This window comes from Marmota marmota, unplaced genomic scaffold, assembly GCF_001458135.2.
Source record: "Marmota marmota marmota unplaced genomic scaffold, marMar, whole genome shotgun sequence".
NCBI lineage: Eukaryota > Metazoa > Chordata > Mammalia > Rodentia > Sciuridae > Marmota > Marmota marmota.
The window spans coordinates 1629336-1647756 of record NW_026000170.1 but is presented as its reverse complement, the minus strand read 5'-3'; the positions used below and the strand labels follow the sequence as shown (position 1 = coordinate 1647756).

The 18421-nt window shown below is 40.0% G+C and overlaps 1 protein-coding gene across 5 annotated transcripts in view; it reads left to right on the top strand.

The window, feature by feature from the left end:
- Eva1a (eva-1 homolog A, regulator of programmed cell death) overlaps positions 1 to 4824 on the top strand; it is a 60819-nt gene extending 55995 nt beyond the window's left edge. For all 5 annotated transcript variants that reach the window (XM_048787426.1, XM_015499860.2, XM_015499858.2 and 2 more), the window contains one exon: positions 3552 to 4824. In XM_048787426.1, the coding sequence (XP_048643383.1) occupies positions 3552 to 3925 (374 nt within the window). In that variant the 3' untranslated portion in view covers positions 3926 to 4824. The remainder of the gene's footprint in view (positions 1 to 3551) is intronic.
- The last annotated feature ends 13597 nt before the right edge of the window (positions 4825 to 18421 follow it).

Below are 18421 nucleotides of genomic sequence, written 5' to 3'. Positions count from 1 at the left end.
TTGTTTTTTTTTTTTTTTTTTTCTTCTCCATTCTACTCTTTGTTCTTATTATTTCTATCTATACACATTGCCATCATTTCAATGGGGATTTCAGAGGGAGTAAGGAATTATTAACACATGGGTTCACATGCTGTATTTGGACTTTTATTTGATACAGTTTAGAATACATAAAACTTCAAAATGCCTAAGCTCTTTGATATAGCTGTTCCATTTCTAGATAACTAACCTATAGAAATAATTCTGCATTGACAATAAAGAGATATGTATAAGGATATAAAGACATTGACTGTTGCATTGATCCTAATTGTGAAAAATTAGAAACAATTCATATGCTACAATAAGAAAAGGAGTAACTTCAATAAGCTTATACTATAGAACAGTATGTAGTAATAATAATAATAAAAAGCTATTGATGGACATGAAGTCCAGTGAATAGAATAAAAGACAGAGATAAATCCATAAATTTATAACTCTGATATTTAACAAAGGTGCCAAAAATTTATCTTGGAGAAGAAAAAAACAGCCTTTAAAAAAACAAATGGTCCTGGGAACACTGGATATACAGAAAAATGAAATTTTTCAGCCTGCACAAAACTCAAATCAAAATGGATCAAAGACCTAGAAATTGGACCAGAAAACTTACAATTGCTAAAAGAAAACATAGAGTCAACCCTCCATCATATAGGTACTGGCACAGACTTCCTTAACATGACACCCAAAGCACAAGAAGTAAACCAGGAATCAATAAGTGGGATGCCAGAAATAAAAAGCTTCTGCACAGCAAAGGGAATGATTGAGAGCATGAAGAAAGAGCCTACAGAATGAGAGAAAATCTTGGCCAGCTACCCCTCTGATAGGGGATTAATATCCAGAATATACAAAGGACTCAAAAAAATTAACATCAAAACCCAAATAACCCAATCAATAAACAAGCGAAAGAACTAAATAGAAACTTCTCAATGAAAGAAATACAACAGGCCAACAAATACATGAAAAAATGCTGAACATCTCTATCAATCAGGGAAATGAAAATCAAAACTACACTAGGATTTCATCTCCAATCAGAAGGGTAATTATCAAAAGTACAAACAGCAGTAAATGCAGGTGAGTTGTAGGCAGAAAGGAACACTTGTAGATTGTTGGTGGGACTGCAGACTAGTACAACCACTCTGGAAAGCAGTATGGAGATTCCTCAAAAAATTAAGGATGCTGGGCTGGGATTGGGACCCAGGTTCAATCCTCAGCACCACATAAAAATAAAGGCATTGTGTTGTGTCCATCTACACCTAAAAAAATAAACATTAAAAAAAATTAAGGATGTAACCACCATATGACTCAGCTGTCCCACTCCTGGGTATTTTCCCAAAAGATCTAAAATCAACATACTACAATGACAGCCCCATCAATGTTTATAGCAGCACAATTGATAATAGCTAAATTATGGAATGAACCCAGGTGCCACCAATAGATGAATGGATTAAAAAACTGTCATTCATATATATGCACACACACACACACACACACATACATGGAGAGAGAGAGAGAGAGAGACAGAGATACACAGAGAGAGAGATATATACACACAAAAAAATGTAGTTCTACTCAGCCATTAAAAAGAATGAAAATATGGCATTTGTCAGTAAATGGGTGGAAATGGAGAATATCATTTTAAGTGAAAATAGCCAAACTCAGATGCTCAAAGGTCAAATATTTTCTCTCATATGCAGAAGCTATAGTAAAATAAAGGAAAGGGGGAGGGAAAATAGAATAGAATAGAATAGAAAAACTACATAAAGGAACAACCAAATTCCAATTAATAGATGAATGAAAGGAAGTTGAGTAGAGTAGAGGAAGGAGAAGAAGAGAGGAAAAGGAGGACAGGAGGGGAAATGGGGAGGAAAAAGGGAGGGTATCATGAACCAAATCGATTTCCATGCATATATGGATTTGTCGGGATGAACCCACTGCTATATATAATAACCATAAAACTCTAATTTAAAAACTTTTGTTTACCTAAATACACAGATCTGGAAATCATTCTAAGAAATATTATTATATTTAAAAAGTAAAAATGCATCTTCTGTGATCCTACTTGTATTATTTAGAACCACAAAAGGAAACCTATTTTGATTCATACTTACAAGTGAATGTGGAATATGGAAATTTAATTTGTTGATGTCCAGTGTGAGTCTACCAGCTTGACCATGGCTTGTCCTGTGACATGGGCCAGGCATGTTCCCATGTTCTCCCTTGTGCCTACAGAGGGACAGTTGCTTACCTAAGGGCTGTCTTCCTATTGAGCATATCTTACAGAGGTCACCACTGGGCCTGCTAAGCGTATTGCTCATCACAGAATAATTACATTCTTCTCTCACCAAGGAAGCTCTCAGATTCTTACTGTTTTTTGTTTTTCAATTTACTTGATGAGATCATTCCTAAATGCCTAAGCTGATTGTAAATGTGTGATTGACTGCATACGTTATCTACTGCTATGTACAAACTTAACTTACCTAAAACTTAGTGACTTAAAATGATTCATACTTTATCTCTCAGTTTCTGTGGTTCAGGAACCTGAGTATGGCTTAGCTAGATTCTTTGGTTCAACGTCTCCTATAAAATTCCTGCAAGGCGAGGCTTGTGGTCACTGTAAGGCTTGACCTATGGATGGTTCCCTGCCAAGTTCACCCACCTAGCTGTTGGCACCATTCAGTACCTTGAAAAATATTGGCTGAAGGCCACCCTTAGTTCCTTGACACTTGGGCTTCTCTGCTCACAGCCTTATACAACCTAATCTTAGAACCAGCTTTTACCATATTCTATTTCTTATAAGTCAGTCACTGAGTCCAGCCCCTAGGGAACAGCTACTGGCTACCCAATGGCATGAGTACCAGGAAGTGGGGCATCTCAAAATCTGCCCATCACAGTGATGAAAAGGTAATTTAGAAGGTTTCACAAGTAAATTCATGAGCAAAATTTACTTTTGTACAGTTAAAAAGAGCTTTTAGAAAGAGACATCTCTTAAACACATGGCACCTAAGCACAGTTGTTGTATATAGTAGGTATTAAAATAGTTTTGCTTTTGACTTTTTTTTTTTGTACTGGGGACTGAGCTCAGGGTCATTCGACCACTGAGCCATATCCCCAGTCCTATATTGTATTTTATTTAGAGACAGGGTCTCACTGAGTTGCTTAGCAACTCGATTTTGCTGAGGCTGGCTTTGGACCCAAGATCCTCCTGTCTCAGCCTCCCCAGCTGCTGGGATTATAGGCTTGCGCCACTGCGCCAGGCTTTTTAAAACTTTTTATTCTGAAATAATTTCAAAATCAGAGTTGAAAGTAGAATAAAATAATCCCATATATCCTTTATCCTTTCTAGATTCACCATTTGTCAATAGTAATATTGGGACTACACTAATAGATTTGTCACGTTTGAGAGCAGTATTGGTAACCAGCAAGTCTTGGGGCCAGGTGAGAGGTTTGGGGCAGGAGTCCCATCTATTCTCTGCACGTGAAGCTGTGGTTTCTCAAATGTTTTCTTCTTCTTCCTCCAGAAAACCCTGAGCGAGCAGCTCTGTACTTTGTCTCTGGCGTGTGCATCGGGCTGGTCCTGACCTTGGCTGCCTTGGTGATGAGGATCTCTTGCCATACAGACTGCCAGCGGCGCCCCAAGAGGAAGTTCCTGCAAGACCGAGAGAGCAGCAGTGACAGCAGCGACAGCGAGGATGGCAGCTCGGACACCGCCTCTGACCTCTCGGTGCGGAGACACCGCCGCTTTGAGAGGACTTTGAACAAGAATGTGTTCACCTCTGCGGAGGAGCTGGAGCGTGCCCAGAGGCTGGAGGAACGCGAGCGCATCATCAGGGAGATTTGGATGAACGGCCAGCCCGAGGTGCCCGGCACCCGGAGCCTGAACCGCTACTACTAGGGGGAGCAGCCGGGACCCCCAAAACCTCTTGAAGCCACCTGGAAGGGAGGGGGTCTACAGGAATGGTGGTGGGCACAGGGAACTGAACCCAGCTCTGCTAACCATTGGCAGCAGAGAAAAGCCCGGATGTGCCTGCCCATTTTTCTAGCCAGGAGGACTGGTTTCTCCGTTTGACTCTTTATCTATGGAGAACCAGAAGAATCAAGTTGGCTCATCCATTTCCAGGTCTTGGAATGGTGCTGAAACACCCTCTCCAACAATGTGGATGGAGATTTGAGAAACAGGACTATGGTTTCTCTTGATTTCTGAGGATCTCAGAAGTTTCTACAGACTTGATTGCTATGTTATTCCTTTACAAAAGGAAAGATTCTCATAGCAAGAGAGCTGGAGATATCAGGGTGCATATAACCCCCCAAAATGCAGTTTTCTAAGTGACTCCATGCTGTGGAGGTGATTCTGATTCAGAGAGCATGATCCATGCTTATTATTTAAGGCTGAATTTTTAAAATCTTGAGTTGCAATGGCAACCTCTATCCATTTTAACTGACACCTCAGGGATTAAAATCCTATTTTTTAGTATAGTTCCCACGTCATTCATGAAAATGAATAGAATTATTGTATTATGGGGGGTGTGTCAGTGAACTAGCAAATGCCAACCTCAAAGGATGAAGGGTTTTTATTTTAAATAGTTTATAAAAATATATATTGACATGCATATTTGAAAATGCTGCATAAGGATTAAAGTTGTGTGACCTCCTCCCCCTTTGGAAAGAAGATTTAGCATGATTTTAAACATGTTGTTTTAAAAAATGTTTGGATTCCTATGAAAAGAATGGAAATGGGAGCTGAGGATGGAAGTCAAAGTTAGGATGGGATCAAAAAATAAATGTTACATAAAATCTTTTGATTCATGCCTGTCTCTGTGGTGACACTTAGCTTTAATGACAGCCTTCTATGTGGGTGGGTGTGGACTTTTGCAAGGCCCCACATGGATTAGAATGGAGAAATTGTCCCTGTGGGAGTATGGACATTTCACTTTTTGTAGGCTATGTGTTGTGGTTGTGTATTAGTGTTCTCTAAAGGAAAAGCACCAACAGGAGGTATGATTATAAAAAGGGGATTCATTAGATTGGCTTACACAACCAGAAGCTGCATAGTGCACAGTGATCATCTGCAGGCTGGGTAGCTGGAGGTACCAGTAGCTGTGCAGTTCAAGATGCTGAAGTCTCAGAACAAGAGGGATCAACAGGGCTACCCCAGTCTGAGACTTTCTGGAAATTTCCTGGACAATCACTGGTAGAGTCTACTTTTGAAGAGTGAAGAAGCGAGTCTGATCTCCTCAGGCAATCACAGCAGAAATCAAGAACCCACTGAAGAAGTAGCAAGCTTGCATCTGTTGCTGCTTCCTTGTTCTTCCAATTTTTATTCCATCCAAGCCTCCAACGTATTGGACAGTGCTGCCCACACTTAGGGAGGGTCTCCACTCCAGTTTGTTATCCCTCATGTCAATCATTCCTAGACACACCCTCATTGACACACCTGAAGCTTCTTAATCTTTGGCATCTCTTAATCCAATCAAGTAGGTAATTCAAATTAACCATTATGGTTTGCAGTATAGTTGTTTATTATTAGAGGAACAGAAGACTTATCTAAGGTTGGAAATAAGGCTGTGGCTCCAGGTGGAGAGAGAAAGTTGATGGGGAAGGAAGATGAAAGACAGTACCATAATTAGTCATGGGTCACAGAGAAGGAAGCAATATCTGGTAGACAGATGAACAGGATCCATGTCTGTCTGTAAGCTCCCTTCTCTTGCTGTGGAGTAGGTTCCTTGGTCAGCCTGTCTGGATGCTCCAGAGCCTTGCTAACTGGGAGGATCTCTACTGCCCCTGTCAGCATGCCTAAGAGGATTGTCAGGAGACTTCCCCCAAGGGGTCTCTACTCCTTTAGCAATCCACTCTCAGTTATAGGGCTTGGAGGGCTGTCTTAATGACAGTCATAATCTTTGGTTGCCAAGAGGATGATACAGTTTGCTTCAAACCCTGGGGGACTCACCTGATAATAGCATTTTGGTTGGCCTTATTTTGTCCATTAACAGTGCCCAAAATCTTCAGTCAGTATCTCTGATCAGGATTCTCACCCTTCCATTTTTTTGCCTTTAGCAATCGTCACAGGAATCATCACCTTTTCTTGGGCTTTTGACTAACATAATTTATCTTGGTCTCTGCCTCTTAGGAAAGTAGAATAGTCAGGAGGTACTTTGATCTCCAGGATTCTTCATCCAGTTGCAGGGAGGGATTATGACCTTTGCTAGGCAGGGGCTATAGTAGGGGCAAAGAACTTTGGGGCATTTGTCTTTTTCTATTGTTCTGATATCTTTCTACCAAGTCTATGATGTTCTTATTTTTAGGGTGCTGAGGACATTTATCTAAGGCTCACAGTACACTAGGTAACAGTGTCACTGGCTGCTTCCCTTCCATATAACAAGGATACCAGCAACCTTCTCTATCTTGACTCACCCACTTTCACATTTTAGCTTTATCACTCCACTCCTGGTGCCAGTTTCTGTATAAGATTTGCAACCAAAAGATGCCCAACTTAAGAGCATATTCTTTTAACCTTGAACCACAAACTTGTTTCACAAAACTTGAAGAGCAGAATTGTATTTGGCTTTAGGGAGGACTGGGTCCAGGGGCTCAGATGCTATCAAAGGTTGCTCTTTTCAGCTCTCATCTTCTCTCTCCTGCTGGTCTTATTTTCTTCTACTGCAAATGAAACTGTCCCACACTTGTACCACTATAGTGCATTTTGAATTGTTTGCTACTCTCCAAGCTTCCACACAGCTCACAGGTTGCATGTATGAGTGTTTGGTACAATTTCACATTTTTTTTTTAAGCTCAGAAGTCAGCAGAGACAGAGATAGTATGGAAAGGATGCTTTTGGTGCAATTTCTCTGCTTTTCCAAAATTCCACAGAGAAGCACTAGCTGACAAAAGTCTGAGAAAACTTTAGGAAGTGTAAGTTGTCTCAAGAGCTTAGGAAATTCTCTTAAGGTATGAGAAATGACCCCCACCCCACCCCCCAACTTCCCTGAGGACCCTCTTCCTGAACTGTGTTCTTTGTCAACTCATGGTGCATCAACTGAACCACTGCCATGTGGCAGGGGACACACTGTAGACACTTCCAGATTTATATCATCCCAATGCAAGAACACAAGAGGAAAGTAACACTTTTCTCCATGGTGTGGAATGTGAAATCACAGGGAAGGACTAGCATGTATAGTGTCCATCCATGGACCAGTCATGGTGGCCAAGAAGATAGGCCTGGCTAAGAAGAGTGGAGACAGGACACTGAGGATGCTCAGTAGCCACTACACCACTCTATCCTGACTTTTTTGCACTTCCTACTATCTCTTTTGATACTTACATTTAATTTTTCTTTATGTTCTGCATTCTCTTTCTCATCCCCTTCAATATGGGACTATCCTTTTAACCTTGAACCACTGATCTTCTTACTCCACACATCCTGAGGCATCCCATGTATTGCAGTGACTCTACAAACCACCTACATGCTGATGACTTGAAATTTGTCTTTTATTTTGTCAAAGTTTCAGGTTAATGGTCCACTGGCCTTCAACCCCAGGTGACAGTTTGTCTCACAGGAGATATTTGGTAATGTCAGGAAGGCATTCTGGTTTTTGCTCCAGGGTGGGTGGGATGCTAGGAGTTTAGTGGCTAGAGAAAGGGATGCTAGTAAACATTATGCAATGCAGAATTCAGCCTTCCAGTCATTTCCACCAATGTCCCAGAAATGAGTGATGAAATCTTCAGTCCCCAGCCATATCCTCTTCCCAATCAAAGCCCCAGAAGTTGAAGCCCTGTCCAACGTCTCAGATCACAGAATTCATGAACATAATAAATTGGTGGTGATTTTATGTCACTAAAGTTTTGAGGTGGTTTGTTGCACAATAAACTATGGGGAAACTCCTTAGTGTGGTTTAAACGCCCCTTACAAACTCATGCTGAAAACTAATTGTCATTGCAACAGTGTTGAGAAGTGGGAACTTGAAGAGGTCATGAAGGCTCTGTACCAATGAATGGGTTAATAACCTTATTCTGGTAGTATGTTCTTGATAAAATGACTGAGTCCAGCTCACATTTTCTTTCTTGCAAGTGGTCAACTTTCTGCCATGTTATGATGCGGCAAGAAGATGCTCACCAGATGCAGACTCTCAGTCTTGGACTTCCCATCCTTTAGAATCACAAGTCAAATAGACTTCTGTTTATACTTCACCAATAGCACACTATTCTGATTAACAGCAGAAAATGAACTAAGATGATCCCTAAACCTCATTCACCTTGTCTGGGACCTACTAACTATACCCACAATTCCTGTCAGTTAATGATGAAGCAAGTTACAGGACCAAGTCAGAAGGCTGAGACCATTCAAGGCACCTCCATTTCTTTGAGTCTTTATAGAAAACCAATGAGTAAAGAGCAAACATTCCCAATCTTCAAGTCATGCATTGTGATGACTAATCTTGATTGTCAACTTGACTGAATTGAGAGATGCCTAGAAAATTGATAAAGCACAATTTCTCAGTGTGTCTGTGAGAGTGTTTCCAGAGATGATTGGTACATGGTTCAGCAAACTGAATGGGGAAGACCTGCTCTGAATGTGCTCTTAATGTGAGCCTGGAGAAAACAAAAAAATCAAAGAAGGGGAAATCTTGTGCACACAACTGACTCTTCTGGAGCAGTGAGCTTTTTGCTGCGGCTATCACCTCTGGACGTCAGACTCCAGATTCTTCAGCCTTTGAATACAGATTCACAGCAATAACTTTCCAGGGAGCTTCTAGGGCTTCAGCCTCAGACTGGGGCTATATCATTGGTTCTTTTCATCCTGAGTTTCCAGCTTCTTGGATGGAGTAGCTACCAGTTTCCCTCCTCTCCAGCCTGAAGACAGCCATTGTGAGACTGTTCAGCCTCTGATACTATAAGCCAATCTAATAAATCCCCTCTTTTGTATATGCATATACATAAATATACATATATGTAATATACACACACATATATACATACATGTATACATACATTTGTGTGTATGATTATTGGTTTTGTTCCTTTGGAGAACACTGATACATGCACATCTCTTGCCTTTATCCTTACTACTCTTACCACACATTGTTGTGAAATTGTTTACCTGTGCCTCATGGTGGGAAATCTGTCTTATTCTTCTTGAGTCCCCAGAGTGATGCACAGAGCTTATCACATCATATACTTTAAAAAATCATTTACTGAATTGCAGCAAAAACTGTAATGTATTCTCCTAACCCTATTTCCTCAATCTCCAAAGCACATAGATGACTCCGTTTTCTATTTACCCCTGTGGTTAGTTGTGGCCATATGACAAAGTCTCGCCCAGTGGAGTGTAGCCCACCTGATTAACATTTGCCATTTCTATTGCTTGGCTTATAAAATCTTCCACAGGATCCTCAACCTTCTCTTTCTCTCTCTGCTTGCTGGAGGCAGAAAATCTGGCAAAGAATTCTGAGGCCCTAGAGGATAATGGAGCCAAAAAATACATTAAAATAGAGGGAGTCTGGGCTTCTGAGGGACAACACAGAAGGCCACTTGTGGACTAGGAACATCCACATTGTACATAATGTGAGGAGAAGTTGATGAGTAATCTTTGAATCTAGAACTGGTAGGGCTCTTGAAGTCAGTTTCCAACTCCTTATCTTTAAACAGATTTACTCCTAAGTCATTGCTCATGAGTAAAATTGAACCCAAAGCTTCAGAGGGAATTATACAGATCAGGATAACCCACAGGGATATGGTTAATACTTAGCCTGGTCCAGAGATGTCTTGGGAGGCTTCCTGATAGAGGAAACACAAGTCCTGAGTCTTAAGAACGGGTAGAAGAGTGGGAGACAGAGAATGACCCTCTTGCTTTTGTAATCATTTTCTTTTACTACTTTTATGGTCTTATACTTCAGTTGCAGTTACCTTGTGCCCATGAAGGATTTTCATCCATCTCTCTTTACAATAATTCACAGTAGATTCAAAGTTTGACTTGCTCTTTGCCTTTCCTCTTTTTGTGCTAAATATTTTCTAATTCATTTATATGTTACTCAGGTACATCTTCCTTTTTATGCTAATAATATTTGTTTACACGTATGCATATCTTAAATTCTGCTTTGTTGAAGTAAAGTGTGTCAGGCAGTACCTCCCCCCATTCCTGTCACCACATCTGTCAGAAAAGCTTCAGCATCACACTTATCAGAGTGGCAGTTCTGAGCAGCTAAACTTGCTTCTCTTAATCTGCTCTGGGCAGAGCAAACTTAGCCTCTTTTCCAATGTCTTTTCTCATCTCAATCTATGTTGTGATTACACAAATTGAAAAAAATGGCCTTCTTTTAAAAATTGTGGTCAAAGGGGGTTAATCTTCTAATTGTTTTCCAGCCCAAATCAGGAAATCCAAATCTTTATAGATCAGGATTCATTATTTCCTTGATCTAAATATTGGATTTAACATTTAAAAACCAGCACCAAGTGGATCAGCCTTCATGGTGTCAGATGGAATTTCTAGGTCTTGAAATTTTGCATTCATGGTCTCACTTTTTCACTAGTTATAGACTTAAAAACTTATGTATTGTTTTAAGTTCAAAAGACATGAATTTCTTTTCTATCCAGATAGTCAAATGTTTCCATTGTATCCCCACCATTTCTTGAATATTCCCTCTATATGTGATTCTCTGCACGTGTCTTTGTGACCTAGACTCTTGACCCCTGACAACTGTACTGAATGCTGTTCACCTCTGCTTTCTTATTGTGAATACAGGACCTGTTTCATAATAGCATCTCCTTAAATATATTTTTGTTCATTTGTCTGTTTCATGAATTTCTTTTTGTTTTTGGTTTAGGCAGGGCTGGCCTCAAACTCTTGGGCTTATGTGATCTTCCTACCTCAGCCTCCTGAATAGCTGGGACTACACGTGTGTGCCATTGCACCAGCTAGATTTTTTTTTTAAATTAATAAGGCAGTGAATAAAGTCTTAGAGAATGTGAAATAGAGCCTGTTGCAGTGTGCTGTTCCATAGAGTTCCAAATCTTGATTGTGGCCAAGATATCTTATTTATGAACATCTATCTTATGTGTCTTTCTATTTCCTTCAACTTCAGAGTCTCTCCCATCTTCCTCTACAGAAGCTGAGATGTGACTGTGGGGTGGAGCTTTCAGTGCATTTTGGAATTTCAACTCAATATGGAGAGTCTTAAAAAATGCTTGCAGGTTTAGAAGCCACGCATGTTTCTTTGTGAACTACTCTGACTGTTCTTAACCTCACTGATGATCAGTTTTCAAGTCCTTCAAGGGTTGAACAAATAAAATGAAACTTTTAAAACTTAACCCCTGGGAGTGCCTCTTGTGTCTCCAAAATTGTCACATCCTGTGTCCCTTATTACTTCTGCTTTCAAGACCACTTGGGCCTCATTCATCTGGTCTGAGACACTTGACCCCCAGACACATTTTTCTCCTTTTTATAGGACAAACCATTATTCAGCCCTTGAGAGAAGGAAGTATTATATGAAGGTCTTTTTTTTTTCCCTTAGCCATCTGTTCCGTTTTGGTTTTCTTTCAGTATTAGGCCAGACTTGGGTCTACCGGTGGTGACAGTGAAGTTAAAAATGACCTTGGCTTCCAGTTCTCATTTGAAAAACACAAGGTACCTCTGAGGCTCTAAGAAGAAAGATTTCTCTGGGCCTGAGGCCAGAGCACATATTAGGGAGCCCATTCAGACACAGAATTGTAAAGCCAGCTCCATATAAGCAAAAAAAGACCATGTGATTAAAATTTTTCCTTTTGGTGCTAAAAACTTGCGTTTGTAGCTTTAGTCTCTAGTCTTTTCATAAAGGGTTTCGGATGCCATGTACATATTTGGTGTCCATTATGACATCAAATCTGGCATATGTTTTGGGGAAAAATATTGGCCAATAAGGCAGTATCTGGATTTGTTTTTGTTTATATTAGGGATTGAACGCAGGGGCACTTCACCACTTACTACATTTCAAACTCTTTTTTTAAGTGTTAAGACAGGGTTTCACTAAGTTGCTTAGGGCATCACTAAATTGTTGAGGCTGGCCTTAACTTGTGATCCTCCTGCCTCAGTCTCCCCAGCCTCTGGGATTAGAAGTGTGTGCCACTATGCCCAGCAGTATCAGGATATTCTCGAGTGAATTTCTTGAATGAGAAGGGTGCATTTGTGAATCAAGGACTTTTGATAGAAAGGGAATGTGAAAGCAAAAACACTTCATCTTTTCCACTTTATTCTCACTTCATAGGGTTAGACTTCTGTATATCCAGGACCCAGGAGACTATTCCTACTGTTTTTTTCCCAGTGGATGATTTCTCTTCTTTGTGTACTAAAGTACTCAAGACATCCTTAAGTGATAGAGGTAAAATAAAGCAAAAGAGAGAGTTGCTACAGTCAAGCTGGGTAGAATGGAGAGATAAAAGTGAGAGAAAGTTCAGAGTGTAGAACATACAAGCCAATCACAGAATGGTGGTTTTAGAAGGCACTTGGCAAAGACATCCAAGGAAGAGCTCCCTTGTAAAGTCAGTTGCATGGAGAACTGCAGAGTGGAGAGTAGCCAAATGTCAAGGGGAAGTAGATGACTAAAGGACCTGGTTGCATTAGCCAGCCTTGGGTTCCAAATGACCTCCACCTAGGTATCTAATGGGAACCTAATGACATCTTCTTTTGCAGAAGAATAGGAGAAGAGGGCCTTTAAAAATTATAAAAATGCATTTTTATGTTGGCTATATAAACCATGTGATTTTCTTCCCAACTAGGGTGTTTATCTCCACCTACCTCTTAAGTTCAGATGAATTTTCCTCTCTCCAAACAAGAATCTGTCCACTTATTATATATTCTATAATTTCACACATTGTCATTGCCAACTAGTTATTTGTTGCAGTTACAGGGTTTAGAATTCAAAATTATGTCTTTAATTCCAGAAACTGTTCGCTAAACGAAGACAGATCTTTTAAGACAATATTTCTCAAATGTTGTTCTGCAGAACACCATCTACCATCCCCTGAACGCCTCAGATCCATAGAACAAAGTTTAGAGACTGCTTTCCAAAACCATTAAAAGTTGAAATTTGGAGTGAGTTCCTACTTGTGTTTAAAGTCTTGAAAGAGATTCCAGCACACAGAATTCCTGAAGTTTTCTTAGTACATGCTTTCAAGTTACTTATGAACAATAGGCATATAAATGCATAATGACCCAAAGCTACTTTTGGAAATTGTGTCCAAGTACTCAAATAGTTTTTGAACTTTGTGCACCAAATTACATGTGGGTACAGTGACCCAGATGTCCCTTTTCCCAAGATGTATGTAGCCACCATCACCATCTTTCTAGATGATGGAAACCATCAGTCCAACCTCTTTAAGGACCAGGAAAGCAGTGGGTGCTGCCAAAGTCCTCTTTGATATGCAGAATGATCATTTTGCTGTAAAAGTGTAAAGGGTTGCGGGTTTGTTGGTGTTCCCTGATTGAATATGAAATAGAAGTTTGAGAATCAATCTTGACCTTTTGCAAATGAAAAGGCAGGCGATTTATTAATTGAGCTTCACTGCTCTCATGCACTCAATGCTTAAAGGACTTAGGCTGGTAACTTCTTGTTTTATTGCTCACCTCCTCCACTGTATTCTAAGTTCTATGAAATCAATTACTTTATCTTACTCAGCATTCCTAGTACCATGCCTGAGTAGGTGCTCAGTAAACATGTGCTGAATGAATGATTTAATGTTCAATTTTTGCTTACAAAAGCTCTTTGGAAATTTGGAGGCAATTTTGGAGGTGTTGTTATTGCTGTAGAAAGTAGCAATACCAGTTGCAAAGTTTTGAATTATTTTTTGAAAGGCTATTTGAAGTTGCTAATGGAGTAAAACTGTCTTCTTTTGGTGAAAATAAGCAAATATGTAAGCAGTTATACCTGAACATTCTATTGTTGAACATGAGAGTAAACCTATGAAAAAAAAATGTTTAAAAAGCACTCTTTTTATTCACTCCAAGACCCTTTGGTATAGATTCTGGAATTTCTACTGGCATAACTTTGATAAGTATTTACTGAGTGCTCATTGTACCAGAAGGATCAGGACCCCTACCTCCATCTCCCAGAGGAGATAAGAAAGTATACAATGGCTATTTTGCAATGTATAATACTATGAGACAAAGACTGAGAGCTATAAAGAACTAGAACTTCCAGTGATGAAGAGAAAACTGGCATCTAGGGAAAATAGCCACAGAGCTGCTTCCATTTCCCGAAAGTATTCAATATTGGGGAAAAAAATGAAGACCCAGTGATACAAAAATGGCTAAGTAAATACACATTTACAGTAAATTTAGATGAGCAATAGTGTCCTATTCAAATCAGATACCAGTGCCAATGGGGATAAGCTAAAATTCTATATCTAGGCAGAGAGTCCTATCTTGTCCTCTTAAAACTGTTTTAAGATGCATGACCCTACAAATCACTACCTCAAAGATCACCAGTGACTTCCAGCGGCCACTCCAATGTCAGTCTTCACTCTACTTGACCTCTACTTAATCTCGAGGATCATTTCTTTTTCTCTCTCCAGTTGCCTGTCTCTGTACCTGTAACTAGGCATTATCCTGCTTTTTGTTCTCTCCTATTCATTCTCTTGAGAATCTCAGTCACTTCTAGAAACTTAATATCACTTTCTTTCATGTCGTTGAGTCTCCCGTATGTATCCCTAGTTAAAAGTTCTCTTCTGAGCTCCAGTCCACTGAGATTACATTCTGGAACTTGAAACTCTCATGTATGTTCAAAGGCAAACACATCATCAATGTATTTACCAGAGTCTTCTTGATTGAAATGACAGAAATACAATTTTAACTGGCTTAAGTAGGGGGAGTGGCATATATTTTCCTGTATAAGCAGAGGCCTGAGCTAGATCCAAAGACTCAAATAGGATCAGGACCCCTACCACAGTCTTCCAGGGAGATAAGAAAGCATATATAATGGCTGTTTTGCATGTATAATGTGATGAGACAAAGACTGAGAGCTACAAAGAACTATAACTTTCAGTTATAGAGGGAAAACTGGCATCTAGAGAAAATAGCCACAGAGCTGCCTCCATCTCCCTGAAGTGTTCAATATTAACTTAATTGTCATGAAATTAAACCTTCCCTCCCTTTTCCTTCTCTCTCTTTTTTCTTCTCTCCCCACCCTGTCTCTTTTAATTGTGTGTGTGTGTGTGTGTGTGTGTGTGTGTGTATGGTGACCTATTCAGTCTCCATTTCATAGCCCCCATAAGTACCAGGCTTGCCTTCACTGGCTTAGTCAACCTAAAGAGAAGACACAAAGTGTCTTTTCCAGTAGTTCCATAAAAATCTCACAGTTGCATTTCACAGGGCTAATGTGGGACACTGACTATCCTGTAACTTATGATGTGACTGAAATGTGGGGAAAGGGCTGATTATTGAAATCCCAAGTCCTTGGAAACTGTGGATAAGTTTCAATCAATAAGCTGAGAGTGAGACACTTAGTCCTGTATAGAAAAAATGAGCAAAAAGGGATAGTGTGCAGAATAGTCAAAAGCAACAGATGTTAACAATCCATACCCCGCCAAAACAGCCCCATGGACCCATTTGTTTCTGTTAAACAAGATTTAAATTTAAAAACATTAAGTAAACTATATTCTTCAAGTGTTACTGGTTTTACTTCTATAATTTTAATGATATCATAAATATAAATATTTCAGACTTCAACTTTCAGAGCCATTTTTGGTGATAGCCTCCTCTCCCTTGTTCCTCAACAACATTTGATCTTGAATGAACCCATTGCAAAAGCCTTCTACCTAAATCCTGGTACATCAGACACTATGCTTTCCAACCCAGAGGAGTTTTTGTGAGGCACAGTGCTGACCACATTCTGATTCATAAATCTTCCTTGCCTTAAGGATCAATGACCACTCTTTTTAGCCAATTCTTAAAGCTCAACCCACCAGAAAATAGCATCAATATACCTTTCCCACCACGCCTGTAAATATCCCCAAGTCTCTAGCTGGTAGGAACTAATCACTGTCCACCCTGGAAGCTCTCTCTGATGCTTCCTACAGACAGGATGCACTGTTGCTAACTTCTCCGTCAGTGTCCTCCCTGTTCTTTGGGGCTCAACTCCAGGAACTCTTTAATACCCTATCACCCCACTCAATAAATAAATGAGAAAAAGAAAATTGGAGGATGAGCATAGTTTTTACTTATGACAATGGATTTTATCAAGGCAAACCTGCTGCATATAGTGTGTTTCAGGTTGAAAGCAGAATACCTGCATGTCATAATATTACACACAATTTAAGACTGGTAATTAGGACTGACTGATCAACCTAGGCAGCTGCAGAGCCCTGTGTCTATCCCATGAACTGTTCAGAAATTGAATTAGAAACTCAAAATGTACAAAGTAAACTTCACCAAAGAATGGAAACAATCTTGTATGTATGACAAGAGAAGGGAAAGAGACAATCAATTGTACATCATGAGGCACTTAAATAATAATGGATAAAATCTGTTCCTTAGATTCATTCTCTATTTTACACTTTCCTCTTTGCTTTGGAAAAGAAAGAAATTGTAGGATTAGGATGGAAAGTAGCGTAATCATACATATTACTATCAGGTGAATATTTTAAGTGACGGCCTGGAGCTCTGAGTGGAGGGTGGGAAGGCTTTGGAAAAGAATCAATTCTTTAATTATTGATTATTGACATCAGCTGTGGGCAAGGAAAGGCGGAAGGATCTCTCATTTCATTTGAGTCTCCTTGGAGGGGGCTTTCCTGGTCATTTTATCCCAGATTATTTTCTCCCAAAGTTTTTCTCCAAAACACATCGCATGATCCAACATTACATCATGTATGCATGTTTTATTGTCTGTCTCCTTTTGCTGGCATGTAAGCTCCACAAGGGATTCACTGTTGTATTCCGAGCTCCAGAACAAAGCCTCCTCAGCAAACGTTTATAGAAGGATCGAATGAATGGCTCTTATGCTGTGTGTTAGATAAACCAGGCTAAGCTAAAGTTCCTCTTTGCTTCTGGAGAACTCAGAGATATCACAAGTGTACAGACAGTCACATGTCTCTCAGGGTTTTTAAAAGGAAAACAACGACATCAACAAAACCAGAACTGTCTTTTAGTTTGGGGAAAGGAGGGCAGAATCCCTATAACCCGTGTGTAGAAGTACTGACAACCATTGAAAACTAAGTTTTAGGAGCAGAGGAACAAGTCTGCCTCCCCTTTCCTCCCTTGGTCAGAGGCTGGATTTGGAACAAGATGCTGGGACCACCCACAGAGCAAAGGCTTTGGGACAACATCTGTGTGTGTTCTAAGCTGGCTCTTAAACCATGATGGAAGAGCTGCTTAAAAGAAACAGCCACAATCTTGAGAGAGAGTGAGAGCAATGAATCATAACATTGTGGTGACAACTAATTTAAGATTCAAAGGGTTTGGGACTCACAAGTGTCAAACAGCAGGATGAGGGATGCTGGGCTTGGGAGACAGCTGTGAATGAGTGAGCACGCCTTTACCAAGGAGCAGAAAAGAAATAAGACAAAGGGGAAGACCTTGGCTAAGTTGATTTCAGTACTCAAGGTTTGGGGGCAGGGTCAGAATCTCTGAGCTATGTTCCCCACCAACCAAATGTTCAACTTTCCTGGGGAATTGGTTGTGGGAAAAAAGGAACACTAATTCTACTCAGGTGAAGTACATGCTATGGTGACATGCTAAGATCTGGGAGACATCAGAGTTAGGGAAGAATAATGAACATGAAGCTTTAGGGGTCAGGGCAGGAGCAGGCTAGCAAGTGGAAATCAAGGAGAAGATGAAGAGGATGGAGAGGCTGCATAGGAGTGTTGGTGACCACAGTGGATAGCAACAAAGATTATCATGGAGGATGGGGAAAGGCCACTCTCTGGCATTGGGACTGCAGAAAGGGGGAGAGTCAAAGGATTGATTGGTGGGAGAAAGAGGACACGTGGTTGTTTTTTTAATAATAATTTATATCTGTTTAAAACTTCCCTCAAATTTATGGCAGTTCTCAAGAATAAAAACAATTGCACTGCGGCTATTAAAATAGATTTTTTTCTTTTCTTTTTTCTTTTTCTTCCCCCCCTTTTTTTTTAAACCAAGAAGGTTATAGGAAACAAACTGACTCAATGCCTAGGAAAATCTTGTTCTTTTAACTGGATATCGACTTTAGCTCCCTAGTAGCCATGGAGAAAAACAGAGGAGACTTTTGTTATCCAGCAGTCCAAAGAAGGAAATCAGCAGGATTAAATCCAACTTTTCTTCTTAATTCAAAAATAAAGAGAACTGAATCTGTCCATAGAAAGAAATGGGGAACCACACTGGTAGGGTAGTTGTAAACATATGTTCAAAGGGGAATGTGATGGGTGGGGGGTGTCTGGGCCACACAAACCC